Raw genomic sequence first — 10,000 nt, 5'->3', positions numbered from 1 at the left:
TGAATGATGTGTACATATATAAGCCGCACTGGACTATAAGCCGCAGGTGTTTTAATGTTTCATTACCATATGTAAGGGTTCGTGCACAGAGGGGATTGTCAGGAAAGAGATGGCTGTTTGAGGAAGCTCCCATTTATTAACATTTCAACAAACAAGTTGCATATTTGCATAACGTATTCAAGTGTTAGCATTTAGTGCAATAGTAGCTACAGAACATGTGCTGTGTAAACTGTACTGTATCACATAGCGTTTCAGACACACAAACTTTTCAACTTTCAAACTTAAACGGTGCGCTCCGAGCGCACGTACCGGCAGTGATCTACAGCAGTGGTTTTCAACCAGTGGTACGGGGACAAAGTGTCTCGCTCTCGTAATGTCTGTCTGTCTTGCTCTCGTTCTGTCTCTCGTATCACTCTCGGTTCCACTTTTACTTTTGCGCGCTACCTGTCTCACTCTTTTCCGGCCTCCAGCTTTTCCTGCTGGAGCCCGCCGCTTAAAGGTGGGGGGCGCGGACCGGCCATAGAGCCCATAGAGTTAAAGGTGGTGGACTGTAACCTGTAAAACCCATAGATTTAGGAGGTCCCCTAGTGGCCGTTAGCTGTAACAATCCACAGATTTAGGAGATCCCCTAGTGGCCGTTAGCTGTAACAATCCATAGATTTAGGAGGTCCCCTAGTGGCCGTTAGCTGTAAAACCCATAGATTTAGGAGATCCCCTAGTGGCCGTTAGCTGTAACAATCCATAGATTTAGGAGATCCCCTAGTGGCCGTTAGCTGTAACAATCCATAGATTTAGGAGGTCCCCTAGTGGCCGTTAGCTGTAACAATCCATAGATTTAGGAGGTCCCCTAGTGGCCGTTAGCTGTAACAATCCATAGATTTAGGAGATCCCCTAGTGGCCGTTAGCTGTAACAATCCATAGATTTAGGAGATCCCCTAGTGGCCGTTAGCTTTAACAATCCATAGATTTAGGAGATCCCCTAGTGGCCGTTAGCTGTAACAATCCATAGATTTAGGAGGTCCCCTAGTGGCCGTTAGCTGTAAAATCCATAGATTAGCCGCACCGTTATATAAGCCTATATACTATATTTATAGTCCGAAAATGACGGTAATTGTTTTGCAACTTGTTCTGAGTGAGCACACATTACCTCTCCATGAGACTCACGCCATTGAAGAAGATGCAGTCAAAGACAAAAAGGCACACTTTGGCATCTTGGAAGGCGGCTTTCTGCAGGGAGAGGAAAGTGTTCATGTAATTCATGCAGACGGGAAACAAAAGAATGAAAAAGAAGCCTAATGGCTGCTGGGCTCTCACTTTGTGAACTCCCAGGCTCCCAAAGGGCAGAGGCTTGCTGGTGTTGGTGTCGATCAGAAGCACCTCAGCGTCTAAGATCATGCTGTCACCTCCCACGAACGCCTGAGGGATGAACTCCTTGAAATGTGCCACCTGAGACACGAAGAACACGCACTGAGGTTAGACACTGAGCGAACATGTGACGCATTCAAAACAACTTTTAAAACAAGACTTGTCAGATTTACAATAGGCTAGATACAGGAACAACACATTGTCTAAAGCAGGGGAGTCAAATTCAATTTCATCACGGGCCACATCAGCATTATGGCTGCACTCAAAGGGCCGGTTGTAACTTTAAGACTGTATAAAAATACATATATAAATATTTAATATATATAAAATAATGTATAATATTACATTACTGCCTCTGCATTGGATTATTATCGGATAGGGTAATAACTTCATAATTAACTACGTCTGAAAGCAGAAGTCTAGGGCAAATAAGTGCAAGTCTCTTCAGTGAGTATGTCCAAAAACGATTTTAAAAGAAAAGCCAAATTCTGAAAAAAAAGTCAAAAAAAAAAGAAGTGAGATTTTGAAAAAAAAGTAACAATAAAAAAAAAAGTCAAATTTAAGATACGCTGTGGGACATGTAGTTTATGGACATCGTGCTTCTGTAAATCGGCATGTAACCGTAAAATAAACATATTACATTCTTTTGACTGAGGAAAATATTCGTTGTGGCCAAACGGCGGTACTACACTTCCGTATCAGTCGCTGGGCCCGGAAGACTTTCTCCCATTGACTTACATCGGGAAAGAGAGTCTGTAAATCGTTGGATAATTTTTTGTAAACTTAATAAACTACCCAGTATGAACACTTGTATAGCCCTTATTAAAAACATTCGGTCCTCAAGTTGTAAAATGTGCTGATAACGTTATTCTGAGAGTTATTTTACCTCTGCATTATGAACGCGGATCTAACCCACGGGGCCGCGCCGCCCGGCACGTTCATGTGACGTGTTCAGTACTACATGAGTTTTACCTTTACCCATCGATGCACAATAAGAACGGATTATAAGATTATATGAATACTTTCGTGACGTCTCGCTCTCTCAAAAGTTGGGCCATTTTGTCTTCATGCGCCAATGAGCAGCTCTCATAGGAATGAACGAGGCCCCGCCTCCCACGCTGCATCCAGTTCTTATTAAACATACATGGTTTTTGGGGGTTGTCTTCTCCTGCACTGGTTATGTCACAGTAGAGGCACAACATACTAATATGAACCTGAAAATGAGCCGAACATGTCCTCTTTAAAAAGCCTGAGGAAGTGAGAGAAAATAGAGAGACCGTCCATTAGCATTTGGATATATTCCTGCATATCCTCACTCACACGAAAAGCCTTTTGACTTCCTCCCTGAAGTGTCCTGGGGTTTGGAGATAAATATTGTGCGTTCAGCAGCCACCTCTCGTGGTTTGAACGGGCTAATGATCACCATGTGGAGCTATTTATCCGTGCATGTTTGAGGCTCCCGGCCTCACGCTGGAAAACCTCGAGAGGAATCTGAATTACACGCTGGGGAAATACCTTTCAGTCGCTAACCCTGCAGGGACATCGCTGAGCAGATCCCCCTCTGACACGCACTGTCATACTGTGTGTGTGTGTTCGTGTGTTCGTGTGTTCGTTCGTGTGTTCGTGTGTTCGTGTGTTCGTGTGTGTGTGTGTGTGTGTGTGTGTGTGTGTGTGTGTGTGTGTGTGTGTGTGTGTGTGTGTGTGTGTGTGTGTGTGTGTGTGTGTGTGTGTGTGTGTGTGTGTGTGTGTGTGGTGCACTGACTTTGTGTGGCAGCACTGGCTTCAGGCTGCGGCTGAAGTAGCTGAAGACGTCTCCGTTCTTGTGGACCTGCACACGTTCCCCGTCGTATTTGATCTCCGAGTACATCCCATTGGGACATTTCTTCATGGCGTGCTCGATGGATTTACATGCCTCTGCCTGGAAAAACACAAAAGGGAGAACAACAACGAGCTGTCAGTAAAGAACAGATTCTCACTTACTTTTCATTAAAGGTTTCCTAAAAGTTGCTCCAAAGTCAAAAGTGAGCTTCTGTTTTTGACTTTGCTGTCGCAGAAACTCAACTTTCACATCCCCTCGAGAATTAAAGTTATTTGAACAATTTGCTTTTTATTTTTGTGCTTTTGGCCATTATTGCTATCGGAAAGAAACCAAAAAGTACCAAGATAACAGGAACACGACTGAGGCACAGCTGGAAAGAAGTGTGACGTGTAAAAACCCTGAGGCGGTTAGACATCTGCCACGATAAATTAAATTAAGAAAGGCGGAAAGAAATTCGTTCTCAAAACTTGCTTTCCTTGCATAAAAGTATGCAAAGAACTGAATGTATAAGCAGGGGTGCACATCACTTTTTTAGTGAGTTACTCAGATGAGTACCAGGAGACAGCGTGGTGTTAATAAGTGCAGTCTTCCTCACTGTCCTCTATTTACACTTCTTGCATGGTAGATGATGAGGATGATGAAGATGATGAAGATGCACCTCCCTGTCCCTGTTTAAACCTCCAATTTGCTTTCTCCAAACTTGTTGCCAAAACTGTGAAGTCCTTGCATTTCCTGAGGCCGCGTTGAAGGATCAAATACTAAGAAATGATCACATGACTTGAAGTCATATCTGATTTCAGAGGTGGGAAGTTGCTAAGTACACTTCTTCAAGTACTGCACTTAGGTACCATTTTTAGATACTTGTACATTACTTGAGTATTTCTATTTCTTTGTACTTCTACTCCACTACAATTCAGAGGTAAAGGGTGTACTTCTACTCCTCTACATGTATTTAATACCTTTAGTTACTTCTCAGATGTGGATGAATGATGTGAAATATAATCAAGTGTTAAATCAGACTTTAGTTCCACCTGGAGTAAATCCACCAGCTACCCTGCAGAATACAAAGTCATTCAGACTAGCTGCACCTTTACCAGCTTTGAGAACACTTTCATGATCAATCATTATAAAACATATCATATCTATTATTCTGAAATGGACCAATCTGCACAATGACTACTTTTACTGTCGCTACTTTCACTATATTTTGATGAGAATACTTTTCTACTTTCACTTGAGGAACATTTTGAAGTAAGGACTTTTACTGTAACAGAGTATTCCTACACTCTGGTACTTCTACTTTTACTCAAGTACAAGATCTGAGTACTTCTACTTTTACTCAAGTACAAGATCTGAATACTTCTACTTTTACTCAAGTACAAGATCTGAGTACTTCTACTTTTACTCAAGTACAAGATCTGAGTACTTCTACTTTTACTCAAGTACAAGATCTGAATACTTCTACTTTTACTCAAGTACAAGATCTGAGTACTTCTACTTTTACTCAAGTACAAGATCTGAGTACTTCTACTTTTACTCAAGTACAAGATCTGAGTACTTCTACTTTTACTCAAGTACAAGATCTGAGTACTTCTACTGTTACTCAAGTACAAGATCTGAGTACTTCTACTGTTACTCAAGTACAAGATCTGAGTACTTCTACTTGTACTCAAGTACAAGATCTGAGTACTTCTACTTTTACTAAGAACAAGACCTGAGTACTTCTACTTTTACTCAAGTACAAGATCTGAATACTTCTACTTTTACTCAAGTACAAGATCTGAGTACTTCTACTTTTACTCAAGTACAAGATCTGAATACTTCTACTTTTACTCAAGTACAAGATCTGAGTACTTCTACTTTTACTCAAGTACAAGATCTGAGTACTTCTACTTTTACTCAAGTACAAGATCTGAATACTTCTACTTTTACTCAAGTACAAGATCTGAGTACTTCTACTTTTACTCAAGTACAAGATCTGAGTACTTCTACTTTTACTCAAGTACAAGATCTGAGTACTTCTACTTTTACTCAAGTACAAGATCTGAGTACTTCTACTTTTACTCAAGTACAAGATCTGAGTACTTCTACTGTTACTCAAGTACAAGATCTGAGTACTTCTACTTGTACTCAAGTACAAGATCTGAGTACTTCTACTTTTACTAAGAACAAGACCTGAGTACTTCTACTTTTACTCAAGTACAAGATCTGAGTACTTCTACTTTTACTCAAGTACAAGATCTGAGTACTTCTACTTTTACTCAAGTACAAGAACTGAGTACTTCTACTTTTACTCAAGTACAAGATCTGAGTACTTATACTTTTACTCAAGTACTAGATATGAGTACTTCTACTTTTACTCAAGTACAAGATCTGAGTACTTATACTTTCACTATATTTTGATGAGAATACTTTTCTACTTTCACTTGAGGAACATTTTGAATGCAGGTCTTTTACTGTAACAGAGTATTCCTACACAAGATCTGAGTACTTCTTCCACCTCTGTCTGATTTCAAACTCTTCCATTAACAGCCTGAGGAAGTTTGCAGCTGTGTGTTCTGCTCCACCTTGTTGTAAATCAAACTGCAGCAGCTTGACCGCAGAGCGTGAGCGTTGTGATCAGCTGATTTTGCGCAGTTCTCCAGTGTGTGTGCGTGCACAGGGGAGTCTCCCACCGCAGCCAGTTGACGTAGTTTTGGTACAATTCTGTTGTTCACACCGACGTTAACAGCAGCCCTGTCTGTGCACACGGAGACCAACTCTGTCGTCCAGTGATCTAAGCCCGCCTCCTGTAAAGCTTCACAGGTCTGTCGGTTCTGGCCTGCTCCATGCTTTAATGTTCAAACAGCTCTTTATTTTTCTCACACTGCCTGTGCTGCAGCCCCTCTTTTCACCCTCCGTCTGAAACCAGAACCCAGTCTGCTCTGATTGGTCAACGGCTTAGAAAGTGTAGCCTTTTTAGACCAAAACCTATATAACAGGCCACAGGAATCTCATACACACTACTTTACTGAATCAGTGAGCGTATGTATTTATTTCTCACATTTGAGGAGTGTCACTCACCAGCATGGGCTGCACGGGGGTCATGAGCGATGCCTCCACAGTGAGGAGTTTTCGGGGTCCGGAGCCGTTAGTCGCGTCCTGTTGGTTCCTCAACACCCGCTCGATCACGTCTCCCAGATTACGAGAGGCCTTGAAGGCATCGTAAGCGTTTGGATCCACAGCGTCCAGGCTGAACAACACACAATAATGACACAGGAGTTCAAGATATGTCAAAGTCAAAAGTCAAAGTCCACTTTAATGTCACTCTTCCAGTTTGTGTGTACAGACAGAGAGATCGAAATACAGTTTCCCACAATCCCGAATACAAAAGCAAATTAAACAAATATGTATATCTTACACAATCAAAAACACATGTATACATATGCACACATTAAGACCTAAATAAAAGCACAACAATCAATAAAATAACAGTCAGTTCAATATCTGTGAGAATGTGCATTAGTGAAAGATTGTTGGACACTTACACGTGTTTTGCTCCAGAATTCATCTTGAGGTCGTGTTTTATAAGGCGAATGATGCATTTCAGGTCGTTACCGGTGCATCTGTGAGGAGAAGAGAAGCACATTAAGCAAATGATGGTTTATTACAGCATTTCATAAAGTGAGAATCTAGCAGAAATGCTCCAAAATAAATATAAATAAGTATATATTATATTAAAAAAAACTTTAATTAGGCGCATTCATACTTTTCCCACAAAGGTTCATGAGAACTTAGTTCCTCAGAACTCTAGGAAATAAATTCAGATCGCGTTCACACCGGAATAAATTCCTGAGGGAGGATTAGGCAAATGAAGCCGCTGACGTCACTTCTTCTTCTTCTGCTTTGGGTTTACTGGCAGGCCGCAAACAACTTCACGGCGTATACTGCCACCCGAAGTCCCCGGCCGGAAGTCCCCAGAGTTTGGGACTGGCTTCAGTAAAAGCTGCTGGGACTCCCAGCAGCTTTTACTGAAGCCTTCAGAGTAAATCGCCAGAACGCCGACACCTCCTCATCTCCACCGCTCCCATGTTTTCTTTTGTGTTGCCATAAGTTCGTCTCTCTGCCTTTGTGCGCTGGGCTAATGCTAATGCTAATAATGCAATGCGTGGATAATAAAATGGCGGCTTCACAAAACTTTTTGGGAGTTTTACGGGGCGTGGTTTGCAATCCGCCCAGCCAATCAGACACAGGAACCTTTTTCTCCCACGAAAGTCCCTGCTCTCTAGCGGGGACGGAAAAGGGGGTAAAAAGGTTCTGATGAACTAATTTTAGTTCCGGCTCTTTTTGGTGTGAACGCAACATTTCGGAACTATACCGGAACTAAAGTGGGAAAAGCACTGCGGTGTGAACGCGCCTATTAACAGAAATTATAAGTATTTCAAAACCCTGCCTTATCCACGATGACACAGGTAGACATGTTATTCAGCACAGCACATTCAGCACAGCACAACATATTGCTTCTGTCTGTTGACAGCTGTAAATGTAATATTTAAAAAATGAACAGAATCCCTCTCTGGCATCTGCTGCTGTGGAGGGAAAACAACACGTCAAATACAGACGTCTGTGAGTTAGACACGCCTCAGGCTGACAAACAACAACAAGGAGAGAAACAGCAAATACCAACAATGAAAAAGCAGAGCACACAAAACAAGAAAAACGAAGATTGCCAGATTAAATACTGTGAAAAGAAATCCCAGATCTATCTACCAGAGAAAACGGCTATATTTATACTATAACTGAAAAGCCAAAATAAAACACATTACTTAGAGAGGTACGGCTGCAAGGGATAAAGAGTATTCTTAACACAACGTTGATAGATGTCAGAAATCTATAGTTAACTTTTTTTGTTTTACAAAAATGTCAAAGCAATTTCTAAAACAGCGGGACATGCATTTTGTGCACTGATGAGTCCTTAATGCACCGGGACAAACATTCATAATTACCTCCTGCAAAAAGGTTCATGTTTACGGCTCTGTCTGTCTGTCTGTCAGCAGAGGTACAGAAAAACTTCACGCCAGACTTTTATGAAACTTGGTAAAAAGGTGAAGCATGGGAGAAAGAAAAACTCATAATTTAGAAGCGGATCTTAATTAGGGCACAACAGTCGGAAAGATTAGGTCTCAACCGGGAAAAATCCTGTGCACAACGTTTTCAAGTCTCAAAGGTGGGGTGGGTAATTTTGGAGAAACCAGCTGGAGTGCGCTAGAATTTGAAAATACACAGCCGGAAAAAATCTGCCACTTCCTTAAAGATGGGTTAGTAGACTAAAAGCTTTAGGAATCCAAACTACAACATGTAATAAATACACTGTATCAAGTTTGATGCAAAACAAGTGAAGTTTGACCTTTTTAGAGATTTAGCAAAAAAAAAAACACTTAAGGGGTCATTTGGGTGGATTTTCCATATCTACGGCCCCCCTCGATCGATTTTGATGATTGACACCTCTTTTTAACCGTTAGAGCCAATAGAATCGAGGGAAGTTCCTAAAATCCATCTAAACATTACCCATGAGTGATGCGTAGCCAGAATGCCCAAAACCGGAAGCTGCCATACACTCTGGTAGCTCTCATAGCAACTCTATCTGAAAACCCCGCTATTGACATAAATATGAAAGCTCTACACAACCCACTCCCCCCCCACCCCCCACTCCCCACTATCTGGCTGACCTTCTTCAAGAGTACACCCCCTCATCGCTCCCTTCCGCTGCTGGTCTGCTAACCGTCCCCACCCCACGCCTCGTCACCATGGGTGCTCGGGCTTTTAGCTGCGCTGCTCCCAGACTCTGGAACTCCCTCCCCCCCGCACATCCGGCAGTCAGACACAATCACCATATTCAAATCCCAATTAAAAACCCACCTGTTCAAATCGGCCTACTCACTGTAGTGCTCCCCATTATATGTTTTCATTTGTGTCCACACTCCATGATTTCCTGTTTGTGTTTTTATTATGTTTTGTTGCCTATTAGCGTTACTCCTTGGGAGTCATGGAAGGCGCCTAAAAATAAAATGTATTATTATTATTATTAAGATGGATTCAGTAATCATTTCAAAGTGACACAGACACATTGGATTAACCTTCAGCCGTGTTGTTCTCGTTGTAATGCCATTGAACACAACCTTTGATCAGAACAACAGCTACGGTAAGAATATCTCTGTGTTTCCTCCGTGAAGCTACGTCGTGTGAAGTCTGTGTTTGCTTCCCCTGTCGCGAGTTCTGATCGCTCAGTGATGATACTTATATGTCTGGAATCTGTGGAATCTCAGCTTGCTAATCGATATCTTGTTTGTGCAGATACGATCAGTAATAAGGGTATTTTACCTTGAGTTCTGTGCTAATTGCGTTAGCATTTTTTTTCACTCAGGGCTAATTCAGAGCCTTTGTTATTACCCTCGTGTTTCGTTTAGCTAACGATGGTTAATATTGTCTGAAAGCTGAGTTTCTTCCCGTTAAGTTGGGTGTGACGCATTCATAGTGTTTTAAATGTTAAGAAGCCCTCAGGCGCTGATTCTGTATCTCAGGAAATTGGAAAACCTGTGTGAACGCAGCATCGACCCTTCGTAAGGTCTTCAAGAACCATTTGCCTCGGGGGGAGGAGATTACTGAACTGCCTTTTACTGGATGACCTTGAATGTACAGTTTTATACCCAGACTACTTCTTACGAAATGATGAAGAAGTGCTTTACTTTTTGGAGATTTCCTCCAGCTCAACCTGCTGCTCGTCCTCCTTGGTCAGCAGCGCCAGGCGGGTCAGCGAGGCGTCCACTTCCTGTATGG

The 10,000-nt window shown here is 42.0% G+C and overlaps 1 protein-coding gene across 1 annotated transcript in view; it reads right to left on the bottom strand.

The window, feature by feature from the left end:
- The window catches only part of lig3 (ligase III, DNA, ATP-dependent), an 18,135-nt gene extending 8,141 nt beyond the window's left edge, over nt 1-9,994 (bottom strand). Inside the window, exons 1-6 of the mRNA XM_079694963.1 lie at nt 9,910-9,994; nt 6,712-6,789; nt 6,248-6,416; nt 3,128-3,283; nt 1,315-1,446; nt 1,148-1,227 (exon numbers count right to left, since the gene is read on the bottom strand). Coding sequence (XP_079551089.1) covers nt 1,148-1,227; nt 1,315-1,446; nt 3,128-3,283; nt 6,248-6,416; nt 6,712-6,734 — 560 coding nt within the window. The 5' untranslated portion in view covers nt 6,735-6,789; nt 9,910-9,994. The remainder of the gene's footprint in view (nt 1-1,147; nt 1,228-1,314; nt 1,447-3,127; nt 3,284-6,247; nt 6,417-6,711; nt 6,790-9,909) is intronic.
- Between the last annotated feature and the right edge of the window lie 6 nt (nt 9,995-10,000).

The sequence above is a fragment of the Notothenia rossii genome (assembly GCF_949606895.1).
Source record: "Notothenia rossii genome assembly, contig: scaffold_382, whole genome shotgun sequence".
Classification (NCBI taxonomy): domain Eukaryota; kingdom Metazoa; phylum Chordata; class Actinopteri; order Perciformes; family Nototheniidae; genus Notothenia; species Notothenia rossii.
Note: the sequence above shows the minus strand (reverse complement) of the source record. Positions and strands in the feature narration are given on the sequence as shown.